This window comes from Nannobrachium achirus, assembly GCF_963921795.1.
Source record: "Nannobrachium achirus genome assembly, chromosome: 14".
NCBI lineage: Eukaryota > Metazoa > Chordata > Actinopteri > Myctophiformes > Myctophidae > Nannobrachium > Nannobrachium achirus.
Genome location: NC_137821.1, coordinates 40,735,544 through 40,751,885, shown reverse-complemented (window position 1 = coordinate 40,751,885; position 16,342 = coordinate 40,735,544). Strand labels below are relative to the sequence as shown.

Genomic DNA, 16,342 nt, shown 5'->3' with positions numbered 1-16,342 from the left:
AAATATAAAATAGTGAAGAGAATAGAGAAAAGACAGTAAGCTACAGCTCTGATCTGACACCTCTCCTCGACCACAACATTACATCAACCAGCATGAGACAGATGAAATGAACTACTCACAGGCTGCGGCGGTTCCGAGAGTTTAACGTAATTCCAATGTATGTACATGGTTTTCATATTGTAAATATGAACTCTGGCTAAAATCTTGTGTTTAATCCACGTGGGTTCTTGTTTACTTTCCCAACGAGCCTGGCATCATTACAACTTGTCATGGCAGCTTGGTAGCTTGGTAGCCACTAGCAAATATAAGCCAGCAAACTGACTTCCTCTAAAAACGGCACTTGTAATGATTAGTCAACAACCCTAGTTGTATTTGTAAGTCTACTTACAGGAAGTACGTATGTGACACCAGAGCTAGTAACCGACATTTTAAAAACAAATTGGGCACCGGCGGCAGTGCGCAAGAGCGCTTCATTTAGTTTGATCTGCGACGCAACATTTATTTTGACCACGCATGCGCACCAGTTACTGTTATGTGCATTGTGCACCCCTGTACGTTATCTCAGGTCAGAACACCTTAACAGCTACATTATTTCAGGTCAGAACGCCTTATCAGCTACATTATTTCAGGTCAGAACACCTTAACAAGCTCCATTATGTCAGGTCAGAACAGCAGAATGCTAATGAAGTCTCCCTGTACCTTCTGGATTCTCTTGGGATCCTTGACGGGCCCTTCGCGGGGCGGGACCTTGCCAAAGAGCTTCCAGCCTGGGTCCCTCTGCTCCACTGGCCGACTGTCCTTCACCTTCTTAGCAAACAGGTTCCTGAGAGAGAAAGAAAAGGGGGGAAGGAGAGAGAGAGAGAGAGAACAATAGGAGAAGAAAAGACAGAAATGAGGACATTATAAGCAGAACCAAAAAGTGGAACACATTTTGTTACTGTGGTTGCCTCCTCCAGGTCACTGCGGGGCCCCCAGAGCTGCCACAATATAGTGCGTGTCTCTCTTGCCAGCCGTGTGCACTGGCAAGATAAGAAGTGCACAAGAGGAATCTGGATTTAGGAACAAAGCCCTGGGCCTGGCTGAGAGAGACCACCCAGTCTGCAGGGAGACCAGGCAGCCAGCCTGGTCCCAGGACCCACACACATACAGGCAATGGTGGTAAAAATACTGTATTTTTTTTTACTTTTTTAAAGGTACCAATACTGTAATGCAGAAATACTGTTGTTACAAGTGAAAGTCCGGAATTCAAAATTTACTTGGGTAAAAGTATAAAAAATATTGTACTTAAAGTACAAAAGCAGAAAGTATTCATTATGCAGAATGTGCCGTTTCACACGTTTTCAAATGTATAACATGTATACAATCTTTTGAAAATAGCAGATCTACAAGCTCAAAATCTGACATTTTCAAATGGCGGAAACGTATATAGGGCTGAAGTGTTTAATGTATGTTTCGTAATAATAATCAAAATCTACAAAGTAAATATTAACTACAGTTACAAGTGTGAGTAAAAGTACAACATTTGCCTCTGAGATGTAGTGGAGTCGAAGTAAAAGTACCTCAAAATGTTACAATCAGTACAGAGTACTTGAGTAAACGTACTTAGTTACTTTACACCACTGCACACAAGTCACAGCTGAGATTCGGGCAGAGACCTCAAGCAACTCCTTTTTCCCCACACACATAATGAAATTCCTGTAATTTACTAGTACTGTATATTTAATTTTGTGATGTGGTGATTTCACAGCAGCAGTACGGCAGTCCATTCCCACGGACTACATTACTGCTTAAGCCATCATTTGCCAAGACCCATCGGATCAATAATGGTTACAATTGATTCCCTGCTCAACCTTGAGTTGTCAATGGAGTCACACTAAGGTTCCGCTCAATGAACTAATGCTTTTGTCCACTAATTAAAAAGGACCGGTTTGCCTTTTGTCGAGTTAAAAGCTTTGCAGTGAGTGTGATAGACAGCCTTATTAAGCTAACAATGAACGTCCCTATTCCCTAACAAGGAAAAAACTGCTTCATAAACAAAATGGTAAACCAGGTTTTAAGTTTAGTCATTCATCCATATCCAGGTATACAGCTGGACCAAATTCCATTTCAAGGTGTGGACAGAAAAATACTACTTGATCAGAAACATCATACTCAACAGGAAAAGCATTATACTACAGAGGAAATAACAAGTTACACCACAAAACAAAAACAGGGCGGGTCTGAGGCATTGTGTGACTACTGGAGTTTGAAGGGCAGTGTGCACAACCAAATGATAGTTATTTATTTTAATTGGTTTAATTTGGTTGTTGATATATAACTGTATATAACAATTTAGTGTAAAAATAATGCCTAACACATGACCAAAATGATAATTATACCTAGTATATATTAGTATAAATTGGAGGCAAAGCAGAGATGGTATGGTATAAACAATGCATGGTAATCAGAAAGTCTATGAAGAGTCTTACAGTACATTTAGCCCAGGGTTTCTCAAACTGGGGTGCTGTGACGCAAGTCCACGGGTGCCGCAAAATGCTTCGATAATATTAAACTCATCAATATCACTTCAGTTTAACCACTTAAACCCCCTATACTTAGTATGGCGGACCACCAAACCTCCTTGCCAAAAACAGCAAGCTCACAAAGCATCACAACGTTGTGAGCTTGTAGATCTGATATTTTTGTAGAATAATATATATTTTTGTAATCCCAGAATAGGAATGCTGGGGTTCAAGTGGTTAAATGTCAAGTATGAAGTTATGTTCAAGCTATCTTAATGGAAACTACAAATGCACACAAGTCTTCCGTGTGACACATACTTTATCTTAGGGAGGAATATTTCCAAATTTGCGTACCGTAATATGATATAAATGTAAGGTAGACCCCTCACTTGCTACTTAAAGCAGATTTGTTTCTGGGTATTTTCTTCCTGTAGTATAGTGTATAGAAAGTCAATGAGAGCCCAACTTGATTTGACCATTGTGGCGGCCTCGAAGGTCGCAGACTCAGGCGCCCTAGCTAAATCATTAGAGCATGCCCTGGGCTACATCTGTGCAAAATTTGGCGCTTTTAGACTGATTAGCACGAAATGACCATTTTATATCCCTAATGCCTCAGACTAATATGGATATGATAATGAATTGACGGCAAGCGCTAAAGTTAATGCCGCCAAATTAGTTCAACTTTCGTGAGAAACAGTCTGTATCAAATATGATTGACTGACTACCGTAAACTTGTCAGAGATACAGACAAATTGCTGGGCCAGTTTGTTTATTATTTTTGGACCACAATGCTTTTATATGAGACGGTGGTGAAAAATGATTCTTCCCCAACATTAAAACATCATGGCTGGCGGCACAAACGTTAAAAACGCGTCGCACCGTGGCACGTTGCCCCGTATTCATACAGATGTCATGGCACCGTGTAGTAGCACACGCCACCCCCATGTTCATACAGATCGGAATCAGATGGTGGCACATGTCGCCCCCATGTAAAAACAGACACCTGCATATTTGCCGCTTGCTCTCGTCTTGTTGACAGACTGAGCAAAAAAGGTGAAAGGAATTCCTTGCTGGTGACTTTGCTCATTTATGAAAAAAGGGTATGCACGGATTGCACGCACACACACATGCACACCAAGAAATGCCTAAAGAATGTCACGTTCAGTGCTCAAACACATGCTATCTAATCTGAATCAATGCACACAGCGGTACAGTCGTTTTGCGAGTTCAAAAGTTTAATGTGAGCAGGGGGCAGCCGTATTGTGCACAAGGGACTGGGAGTGGAAACGATACTCCTAGAACGTGGGAGCACCGGTGAACGAACGCCATCGTCAATCACATCTGCTGGAAAACAAGCAGCAGTACAATCAATCAGAATAATAGAAAAAAGCATCTGTTTGTGGTGGGTGGGTGGGTGGCTAATTCTGCACACAGCAGCCATAAAATCTCATTATGAAAGGCCAAACACTATCAGGTCCAGGCAGAGTCCATCATGTCTTTATTGCAAGCCCATGGGGAGGGTCAGCCAGCCCCTCTGGAGGTGAGGGGAACAGGCCTGATGCAATACTCAACTAGAACATGTCAAAACCAGAGATGGGGCCTGTTGAAACAAAACCCAGCTCACCCAGTCAGTGGCTAATGGAGCGATGTGAATGACGCAAAAGGGATTACTGGTGGTAATCTATTGTACTAATTAAGGCCAGCCCACAACAACGATTTGCGACACCGTGTCTACTCGAAACATGCGACTACTTGCAACCATTATCCCAAATAATGGCAGCTGCAAGGAGCTGCCTTGGTGTGGACTGGACTGGCCTTAACACTTTGGCCGCCATCTACACCAAAACATGTTTTCAGATTTAGCCGCACTTGGCCGCGATACACACCAAAACACGTAAATATGTCTTTCTACCACTTTTTGTGGTCACATGTTCAGATACTGGATTCTGATTGGCTTAAAACAGTGGTAAATCAGTCAACAACCTTGAGTTGGCTCATTGACCCCGCCCACTGTTGTGTTGCAGTTGTAACATTTCCAAGATCTTGCAAGTTACAATTGTGTTTTCTTTCATTCTTTCAACAACCCACTCCCTCACTTGGTAAATGGCTTACTTTCATTGTTTAACATCATGGTTTAATAATGCAGGGACTACATTTCCCATGATCCTTCAGGAAATGAGGCCACCCGGACATCCGGTTTTCCATTCAGACCAATAGTAGAGAATTCAGAAAAGTGGATTTATCTCGGATGATCTGGAGTAGACGCTATTTTTCAACCGACCATAACCAAAGAACGGATTGTCGTGGTCGCAATTTTTCTTTACCAGGCGAAAGAAGACATGATCACTGGATGTTACAAACATGCGTGTACACTCATCGTGGTTACACCCGTGACTTCCGTGGGTTCTTCAAAATAAGGTAAAATCATCAGGGGAACGGCGTTGCAGTCGGTAGTGCTGTCGTCTCACAGTCACAGCTAGGGGACAGTGTGGGTGCCAGGGGTGTGGTCTCTCCTATGCGCCATCAATGCCCATAACCTAGGTGGGGTTGGCGAAAGGACATTGCTGTGTGGAATTTGCATGTTCTCCCTGTGTCTCCTCGGGTAGATAGACTCACAAAAACATGCAGTAATCCTGGTCTCTATAATGCCTCCACCTGGCCAGCCAGGGCGCCTGATGGAGGGAAATGGAACTGGTTGGAATAATGTGTTCCTTCCACGTGCCACGTCCAACCGGGGAAGCTCCCCCTGTCAGATGAAAAGAAGCGGCCTGCTCACTCCTCATGCACTGAAGGAAGCATGAGCTCAGTTCGGGGCACTCTCCAGTTTGGCAGAGGGAGAGCAGTGCCCAGAATTACAGCTTAGGCAATTGGCACTGGGTGAAAAATGGGATATAAAATAAAGCATGTCATAAAGACTTCCCGGCGGGAAATGAATAATGTGTTAAAGCGGCTTTATTGCATGGAGTTGCATTGATGTGGACTGGCCAGAGAAGACACAAACAGACACCGCGGGAGGCCACAACAAAGCATCTCTCCATCACTTCTCTTCTAAGCTGAGGGCATGAGAGGAGGCAGCAATACATAAACAGATGGACGGTGAAGCGAGAGAGGATCTGAATGGAGGGGAAATGAGTTAAAAGCTACAAACGTGAGGGAAGAGAGACTCAAACCAGTCTGTGTGGTAAAACAGCACCTACTGTACAGATTGTGTACAGTGCATACAGTACAGGGCGACACAGAGTGAGACTGCAAATATTAGCCGAGCACGAATAGGCTTGAGGCAACTGCACCATAAATCACAAATCTAAATCACAAAGAAACCAAACATCACGTTAGTAACAGATCTCGCTTGTCTAGTCTAGCAACTATCCAGACAGCTGCAAGTTAATAGATGTTTTTGTGGCGTAGACTACGTTTTAACCGAGTCTGCAAAGAAGCCATAATTATAATGGCTGAACATTTAACTTGTGTGAACCTGACTTGAGTCACTTGACTCAGCAGTTGACAAAACTGTGTGTGTGTGTGTGTGTGTGTGTGTGTGTGTGTGTGTGTGTGTGTGTGTGTGTGTGTGTGTGTGTGTGTGTGTGTGTGTGTGTGTGTGTGTGTGTACGTTCTTTACTATAAGATATAACTCGAGTAAAAATAAATAATACCTAATCAAAATAGCCAACACCGGCAGTCAAAAAAAGAGAGACAAACAACTGAAAAAGCATGAGGTTCCTCGAACCTTGTGAGGGACACATGACGAGAATGTGAAGGCAGTTAAAATGTTATACAGTATATATGAGAGCAGTGAAGAGGAAACAAATAAAACGGTATAGATGTGAAAACAGGAGGGTTAAAGTGTAACCACAGGGCCTCAAGCCCCCTTGTTAAACTGTGCATAGCGCTGCTGAACGGCAGTAACCCTGTGAGCCGTCATAAAGGAATGCCACTCAGAGGAAATATAGAGGACATGGCTCACTCACTGCTGAGTGGAAACTTGAGTAAAAGGACTAAAGGTTTGACGTGGCAGATTAGGCCAGAAGCCAGATTACTGAACTACTTGTTCCTTTCACATTCAGCCAGGCATTATGTCATTATATATTAAAACGGTATTTTCGCTATTCATTGCACGACAAAGTACAGCGGTCTTAAGTTTAAGACTTTTCGTAGATGTGAAAAAAAAACATTCTTAGCGTGTTTGTTGAATGGCCCTGGTGATCACACAACAATACTCAAATGGAAGGTTTACAACCTTCACGGGACCAACATAAGTACAATTGTTTACTATAAAGTGAATTATTGCCCTGTAAATGTAAAGTAAACCTTGCTCGACGCAAGGGCACACGGTGCAAGTCACCAAGACAGTCCAAACACTTTGCATAGGCTGAAACATCTTACAACCATTTGACTAGTCATCTATTTGAATGCAACTCTGCACACGTGCAACAGTGTTTGGACTGTGAGTGAAAACACTGAATTAGCCTAGACCAGGGTTTCTCAAAGTGGGTGCCGCAGGATACTTTGATAATATTCAGAATGTATCAGTTTCAGCACTTATACTTTTACACTTACTCCCAAGATACACTGTACTTTCTTTTTCAGCCTACAGTACACCAAGTCTCTTCATCAAACATAGCAGATCTACAAGCTCACAACACGTCACGTTGTGAGCTTGCAGATCGGCTATTTTTGGTGAATAGGGATGCTGGGCTTTAAAGTATAAAAGTTATTTTTGATCTGACCTAATGGAAACAGATATACTCTCAAATTTTCCTAGTGACATACTGTATCTTAGGGGGAAGGAGTCAACATATTTGACATAAATGTAAGGTATTGTAATATAACAATGTATTTCAGGGGTGCCATGGATGAAAAGGTTATTTACAGGAGTGACCAGAGCCAAAAATGTTTGAGAACCTAGTCCTTTCTCAGGGCAGTGCAGAGGGTTTATGGTTAAACATCTGTGAGCAATCTCGTTCAAAAGTGTTCTTTTAACAGGACACTGTGGGCAGCAGCAATTGAGTGACCTTTCATTTAAAAAACGTATCAGTCCAGAGTCCAGAAGTATGCGAGATTAGTAGCAGACCCTCTTATAAAGATAGCCTAGACTCCTGCAGAGCCACGCCATAAAAAAGGGCCACCAATACCCTAGGTCTGGGTGAGTTGTGTTTGTGTCTGAACCATTGGAGCATCCATCCATCCAGTTCTAAGTACTAGAACTTAGGGATGTGAACACGTTTGTGTTTCAGCATTTTAACTTTTAGGCACTTCCAGCAACAGAGTGCACACAGATTCACAGCTGTGAAAGACATCAGGAGGACAGACGGCGGTTGTCTGTCTGCAATGGAAATATGATGTTTTATAATTGAGCTGTTTGATTGTTTGCACTAAATAAAGAATACAAAAAAATAAAAGTAAATAAAAGTGGACAGACGGGATCATTCAGTGTTTGAGGAGCCGAGGTAGGTACAGTACAGCTGCTCGTTTCCTGTCCAGGACGTCTCCTAATCTAGATTGAAACTGTCTGCACCACAACAATGCAGCTAGCAAACCAGGAGGATGCTCTGCTTCAAGCTTTCCAGGAAACATGCTCTTGAACACATGGGACAATCACAAGAACAATAGTGATTAGTTCTTGCACACAAACACATACTGTATACTACAGTACATGCATGCCTCTAATAATCATGCACCGTCCCGCATGCGTGCGTACGCATTCGGCAAAAGCACAGGAGGAGACTTGTATATACGTTGACAACGTCAATGATCTAGCATAACTTTCACAGGCACAACAAACAAATACTATTACAAGAAGCTGGTTAAATAAATTCCTCTGCCAGCCTACCTGTCAATATAGAGGAGAAGTGAAGGGGCCGCCATCCTTTTATTGTCCCAAACTAATCCACGAAAAATCCAGTAAAAAGAGGGAGAGAAACAAGATATCCAAGGGGAGTAACTCACTCTCTATGAGTCTCAGACAATAGAACGGGAAAAAAAAGAAAGATGACAAACCCCTGATGAAGTCAAAACTGTCAACTCAATCTGAGAGACTCAAAGTTAAACCCATACCTCCTCCCCCCTTCTTCCCTGCCCTCCCCCATCCACCCCGTAGCAGTAGTGCTGGGGACAGCCTGGAAAAGTAGGACCTTTGGAAGACACACACACTCTCACACACTCAGTCAAACAGTTCACAGCTCAGAGCAAAACTGTGTGTTGTGTGAGAGACTGTCAACGGCAGACAGCTACTTGGCCTCTGCCCGCCTCCCTCCTGGGTGAAAGGGTGGGAGGTTCAGCTGAACGGGAGGGACGGAGAGCGCGCGCACGCGCGTGTGTGCACGTGCATGAGTGAGCGACGGCAGAGGGAGGAGGATGAGAGCATACGGGAGAAACAATGGTGGAGGGAGGGAGGGCACGGTAACACGGTGTTCTGGGACTGGGAAAACCTTGAATGAAACCTTGAACCTCTTGGAATTACAAAACACACACTTGAAAATCTCTGAATCGTAATGGCTGAGACACGCAATCGCGTCATAAAAACAACACACAGCGAGGATCAGGTTACAGTTACAGGGGCTTTCACCCGGGCGCCTGGTCAAACAAGAGGTGGACGGAGCAGAGCTACCATCCACCACCACCTCCTCCTCCAGCCCCTGTAAAGCGCTGAGCTGACAGGGGGGTGGGGGTGGGGGTGGGGAGGAAGCCCCTTCCAAAGGAAGAGAGGAATTGTGAAATACAAGTGAGAGGAAATGAAAGCAATAAAAAAATGATTGCACAGCTTAAGAAGGAGCAAAATAAAAGATCAGCTGGCTGGCACGGTCCGAGTGCTGGCTATGCAGAAATAAGTGCAGAGAGCTTGAAATAGCCTCATGTCAACTTTGGCACTGCGTGTAAGTACGGGCAGCTGACTGACCCGATCTAAAACTCTACAGGTCATCATGGGCCACTCACCGCACATAAACTCAACTCATTACAAGCAGCGATGGTCAAGAACCAGCGGTTCCCAAACTTTTTAGCCCGAGACCCGAAAGAGAAATTAGAAGTTTGGCCTTGTCCAAACTCCAAACTAGGGAAAATAGCAGATCTACAGGCTCACACGCGCTCGTTTCTAATTGATGGAAAGTTGTGATTTTTTTATAAAACGTTTTAAAATCTTTTGAAACAAGCTATCTTTTTAAATGTAGGAAACATTTACCCGTCGTGTCCCACAAAAAAAAATCTGTCCCGACCCACTGTTTATAGTAAACAGTGGTCAAGACAAGTGACTGTTGAATTATATGTACAGTAAATGCCTGCGGCCACACAGTGGTATCTACTAGCAGCCGTTGAAACTCACTGATGGTCAACCTAATGTAATAATAATGTTAATTTAAGGGTAGGGGGGGGCCACAGCTGGCTGACGCACTGATGTGATCACAGGCAGGATGAGGTGTGTGTGTGTGAACGCGGGCTGGGACCTGACTGGTCCCTCCCTACAGGCTACACTACCGTTTCCCTCCTCACTCCAACATAAACAAACCCAGTGCCACATCATGAACCACAGCGTCTCGGATCTGGGGGGATATTCTGCGAAAATAGCAGCCGTTGTGAGTGAGATAACAGGAGACGCTTAGTGTAGAGCCCTTGGGAAACCAGTCAACAAAGTATAAGTGGTTTTTGGATACCCTTGTGAGAGGAAAAAAGAGAACACACACACACACACACACACACACACACACACACACACACACACACACACACACACACACACACACACACACACACACACACACACACACACACACACACACACACACACACACACACAATGTGCAGAATGAACAGCATGTAATGGGATTACAGTAATTGTATTACACAAGAAAAGGAGAACTAATCGAATCTGCTCCAAGGGTTAGCTGATTATACATATGGATTTTAAATATGCGAATGATTAGGCAACTCCTTGATTACTTGGGACTTGGAGGGAGCCTTTACAATGACTCTTAGAAATGCACCCTGCACACTTTCAATGCAACCCCCAGCCCTCCTCCCAATTTCATGTGAGGAAGGTGTCTTACTGTAGAGAGATCCGTTATTGGGATATTGCTCAAGCTAGTGACTCAACTGCATGCTGGCCATTTCATTTTCAGTTTGTTTAGCAAAGGGAACTGAAGCATTTCCCTTAACATTTGAAAGGGATATTTCACTTTCAATACGTGAGGAGGCCGTGGTTTCTTAATTCCTTTTTTCATTTATTTTTAATATTATTTGTATTGTATAAAAGAAAATCCAAAAGAATTACAAATAAATGAAAAGTGAAATAAAAAATTAAAAATGAAACCAAATCCTCCTCACGAGGGCAGTATGAGTCATCAGAACCAAGGATGGGTGTTTTCGATGACTCGATCATGATTCAAATTGAGTTTGAAGTTACAATGGACTTGTATAGGAAAGGGGCGTGTCTAATAAAATGAATATCAAAAATCTAAATACTGAATCCAGCAACTTAAAAACCAAAAGCTTTATTGAAAGTAAACAGGCACAGATGTACAGTCCGGACCGTGGGGCATAGCGATCCGAGCACCTGGCTCTTAAGGTAGCCTGACGCATCGCGTCCCGTTCGAGTTCCGTTCATTCTCTCCCTGGTTCCTGTCCATCTCCACTTTCCAGACTCATGTATAGGGAAGTGTTTTTCGTAAGAGAATTCCCTTGTTGCCTCCAGTGTCCTGGGACAGCGGTTACAAACAGGTGTCTGTCCTCCTACTCAAAGCTCATGCATAGCCTTAGGCGCTGTAGTGTTGTTGGGCACTCTGATGTACTAGTGCACTGGTTTCCAAACACATAGTTTCCTACATTTAGTTTTTGGAGCGGTGAAAGCGCTCCCAATAGACAGGTATGTCTGTGGCTGGCTATGTGGCTATGTGGTTGGCTATGTCTGTAGCCTGGCAATACCTTAAGTGGCCACACAAGTTAAAGGAGGGGCGCTGTTGTGCGCACACACACACACACACACACACACACACACACACACACACACACACACACACACACACACACACACACACACACACACACACACACACACACACACACACACACACACACACACACACACACACACACACACACACACACACACACACACAGGGTATAGCTGCTCAGATTCACCGCTCCACTTCAAACCGAGGTTTGATTTTTTAATAATTATTTCAAAACATTTTCAAAAACCTTTCCACAAAAAAGCAACATTTTTCATGCTTAAAAAGAATGCGGTGATTTTTCTAATTAATTTAATCAATAAATCAAATAAAAATCGAATTAAATTAGAAAACAAATGTTTAAGAAGTAGTGAAAATAGCCGACCTACAGGCTTACAATGTGGCACGAAGCGGTGCGTTGTGAGCCCATAGATCTGTTATTTTCACTAGTTTGGGTCCCAGGCAAATGTCTAATTTCCCTTTTGGGTCACGGGCTAAAAAGTTTGGGAACCACTGTACTAATGTCTACTTTATAGTGCATGTAGCGTGGTCACTGTGCACTGCACGCACAGTGTGATTTGTGGGACAAAGTTCAGGTGCATTAGGCTTGCTTCATTCGCAAGCCGTTTGCATTCATACACGTGGGTGCTTGTGTACCTAACATATAGAGAATGATTTACATCCCTTGGCTATTGTAGGGTTTTAAAAGACCCAACCCTTGTAAGTGAAGTTCTTTCTTGTCCTTTTAAAACCAGTACCCTCCTTTGAACCTGGTTTTAGGAGTCATTAGCTTTCCTCCCATTGTTTTAGGGCCAATTACATGAAGGAGTGGCAGAGTTGTTGTAGCCCACTGAAGCGTTGCTGCTTCAGAGGAGACCTACAGGGCGAGTGTCATTATGCTGACACATGCAAGGGGTTCATATCCAAGGCAAGCGATTTATACATTTAAACTCAATGACCTTAAGCATTGCAGTTTCTTTGTAACAGAGCAATAAATGTAACCCTGCAATAGTTATCCAAGAATATGCTTCTTGGATAGTGAAGTTGAGTCCAACCTTGCACACAAACAAGGCTAAGTGCAGCATGACTGACTCTCATTTGGGGGGGCGGGGGGGGGAGGAGCGGTTGACGGCATACTGCACAGTCAGGCCTACTGGTAATAAAAATGACTCGCATTCAGGGATTCAATGATTTGCCACTACATAATGAATAGAAGTTCATTGTTTTGTGAAAAACAAGGACTTTCAAACTGGAAACATGATCGTTTATCAACAACGACAACTGACAAAGTAAACCATGACAAAGTAAAGAGTACGTGGTGATGTTGGCAATTAGTCTAATATACGGCCAGCGGTGGCAAACACTTGCCAGCTTGCCAATTCTCCTTCCTCTCCATGCAAGTGCCCACCTTACTAGTGCAGTGGATTCCTGGATGGTTACATCACTTGTGCATGTTTGCAAACTGCCCACTGGATTGAGAAATGTTCATATATTTTGTTGCCACTCTATTCATCAAGTACACCGGTGTTTTTCCAACCCTTTTCGTATCAAGGTCCATTATTTATTCAACATTTGGGCCACCGTTTGATGAGATTTAGCCTCTCAGACCCAAGACTTAGAATATTTTGTTGTTGTTGGATAAGATTTTGAACACAATTACATTACATGCTCTATTGAATTGATGTGGTACCATCACAGGATAGATAACAGGCAAACATTGATCAAAAATTAAGTAATGCAGATTGTCACGGGGCAGCCCGTGCCCTATAGGAAGATGCGCTCTGCTTAAAGACATTGCATGCACACGCACGCACACACACACACCACACAGCTGCGCCAAATACTAATTAAGAACACCGGCCGGTTTGGGAGCGCTGTTGTGAGGTGTATGTGCTGCGTGGCTTATGTAAACAAATGTCGATACGGTGTGGTTTCACAAATGACTCTGAAATGTTTATTGAACATGCTTATTGTGATTTAGCTCATTGTTGGTCACCTGTAGCTCCTCTGCAGTGCTGGCTGTGCTCTGTTGAATGTGGGGCAGACAAACAGATCAGGACTGTACCATTCCACATAAATAGGGGGGGGATGGGCCAGTACTGTAGAGCAGTGGGGGTGTTTGACTGTAACATTGAGCAAAGGTTTCCTATTGTCTCTATATATGAATTCTAACCTAAATGATGGGTAGTGTAACACACTTGAACATTTATTAGTATGTTAATGTATTCAGAAGAGACTGTAAGCTTGTAGATCAGCTATTTGCTGTTAATTAGTTCCCGGGTTAGTGGTACGATCCACTCCTTTAAGAGGAAGGCTGCTAACCTGGGCAACTCAGTTATGCTCGGGAGAGCGAGGTGAGAACACCTCTGTGGAAGAGCTGCCAGGGCCCTTCATGGGCATAGTCTAGTGCAGTTTGTTATTTTCCCTTTTTCTTGATTTTTGCCTTTTGTTCTTGAGTTCTCTATTTTTGATTTTTGGCCAACTTTATTTTTGCATTTGGAATTATGGTTTGCACTGTACAACACTGCATCGGAGGTGGAGGTTGGTGAAATAAACAGCTGTAAAAGAACATCTTGAGCCATTCTTGGAGCCTAGGCCGTCGGCCAACTTCACATGTGGTGTCAGAAGCAAGCGAAGAAAAGTTCAAGATGCCTCCAAAACCAGTGCTACGAAACCACCAGCAGCAAGCAGCGCTCTCGGAAGAGGATGAAGAAAGTGCCACAGGAGGAGTTGTGGAGGAACCAGTCCACAGCGGAGTGAGCACCACCACCTCCCAAGAGGCAACATTTTCCAGCCTGGCCAAAATGTTCGAAACGTACATGCAATCTCAGATGGAGAAGGAAAGAAGGGAGGACAACAACCGGCAACGACAGGAGCAGAGGCTCGATGTCATTAATCACCAGATAACCCAGATCCAGTTAGATATGGAGGCAGCCAGGGCGCTGCCGAGGGCGCCAACAGGGCCAACGGGACCAGCGCCAACGGGACCAGCGCCAACGGGACCAGCGCCAACGGGACCAGTGATGGGAGGTGCAGCAGCAGGACTAGGGTCAGCACCAGTGCCGATGGGGGACCCCAGGCTGGTGAGGTTGGAAGACTCCGATGATATTGAACATTTTCTTACAACCTTTGAGAGGCTGGCGGTGGTGTACAGATGGCCACGACAGCAGTGGGCCATCCGGCTGATTCCCTTGCTGACAGGCAAAGCAAGAGCGGCGTTTGTAGCGATGGACCCAGTCTACACGCAAGACTACGACCGGCTGAAAGCGGCAGTGTTGAGAAAGTACGAGGTGAACAAAGACTTGTACTGCCAGCGCTTCCGGAGCCTCGATGTGCCAGAAGACGAGTCACCTCATGAGCTGTACACCCGGCTCAAAGACCTATGCAGCAAGTGGTTTGACTTCTCATCTGCCTCCAAAGAGGACATCCTTGAGAAGGTGGTCCTTGAGCAATACCTCAGGGTCCTCTACACAGAAGTCAAGGTCTGGGTCAAAGAGCGGGATCCTGAGACAGCGGAAGAGGCAGCAGATCTCGTTGACACCTACGTGATAGGTGTCAGGCCAGAGATTGTGTGTTATAATTGTGGTAAAGTAGGACATACACGCCCCGTGTGCCCCCTCAAAAAGCCCAAGTCCACCAGTCTTTGCTATGTCCCTAGGCCTGAGTTCCCGGTACACCCTGAAGAGCAGCCAGACTCCCCTTTGACCACTGTTAAGCTAAATGGCAAGCCTTACACTGCTCTCTTAGACACAGGTTGTTCACAGTCTCTGGTACAGTCTCACTTGGTTGCTAAAGAACTGTGGAATGATGGAGACTCAATCCCTGTCATTTGTGTCCATGGCCATGAAGAACGGAGCCCTACTGCTGACATTTACATTGAGGTTAAAGGGCAGGTGTACCTGATGAAAGTGGGTGTTGTCCCAGAGTTGCCCTACCCCATCCTGCTTGGTACAGATTTTCCAGTCCTGTATGACCTCATTGATGAAAGCAGGGAAAGGTTTTGTGGGGTAGTGACACGTGCCAGAGCCAGGCAGGCTCCATTGCCGGAGGTACAGCCACTAGTTTCATCTGTAATCCAGCAGGCAGGGTCCCCTGTTACACTTGAGCCAGTGTCAGTTACAGCACACCTACCTGGTACACCCGACACGCAGGCAGGCATGTTAATGCAGTTAATGCCGTTGCATGGGGAGGAGGTAGGGGAGCCTACAGTTACACACGAGGACAGATTGGAGAGGCGCAGACAGCAAGTTCAAGCAGAGGGTCTTATGCCACAGTTCATAGAGCAGGCAGAGCCAGAAGTGCCAGCGCTAGAGCTGCAGTTAGACACCTTACCCTGTGATCTTGCTAAATGTCAGCATGAGGACTCCACTCTGGGGCAGTGTTTCAAAGAAGCAGAGAAGGAACACACAGGCATTTTGTCCCACCGTGAGCACTATGTCATTGAAAATGATCTTCTGTACAGAGTCAGTGAAGATGGGAGACAGCTAGTACTCCCCAAATCCTGTAGAGAGGAAGTGCTAAGGGTGGGTCACACGATTCCTTGGGCGGGTCACCTGGGCTTTATGAAAACCCTGCAGCGCATTTCTAAGAGGTTTTGTTGGCCAGGAATGTACACCCAGGTCAAGGAGTATTGTAAAACCTGTCCAGAATGCCAGTTAACAGCAGGGAAAGCTACAGCCCCTGTACCCCTTATTCCACTTCCTGTCATTGGTACTCCATTTGAGAGAATAGGAGTAGATGTAGTGGGGCCCCTGGAGAGAAGCAAATCAGGAAACCGGTTTATTCTGGTTATCAGCGACTATGCCACCAGATATCCTGAGGCCATTCCGATGAGAGAGGTGACGGCTAGGCAAGTAGCATCGGCTCTGCTAAAGTTCTTTTCCCAGGTGGGCATTCCTCGGG

The 16,342-nt window shown here is 44.7% G+C and overlaps 1 protein-coding gene across 1 annotated transcript in view; it reads right to left on the bottom strand.

The window, feature by feature from the left end:
• tbc1d14 (TBC1 domain family, member 14) overlaps nt 1–16,342 on the bottom strand; it is a 70,949-nt gene that overhangs the window by 43,071 nt on the left and 11,536 nt on the right. The window contains exon 5 of the mRNA XM_080742370.1: nt 700–823. Coding sequence (XP_080598496.1) covers nt 700–823 — 124 coding nt within the window. The remainder of the gene's footprint in view (nt 1–699; nt 824–16,342) is intronic.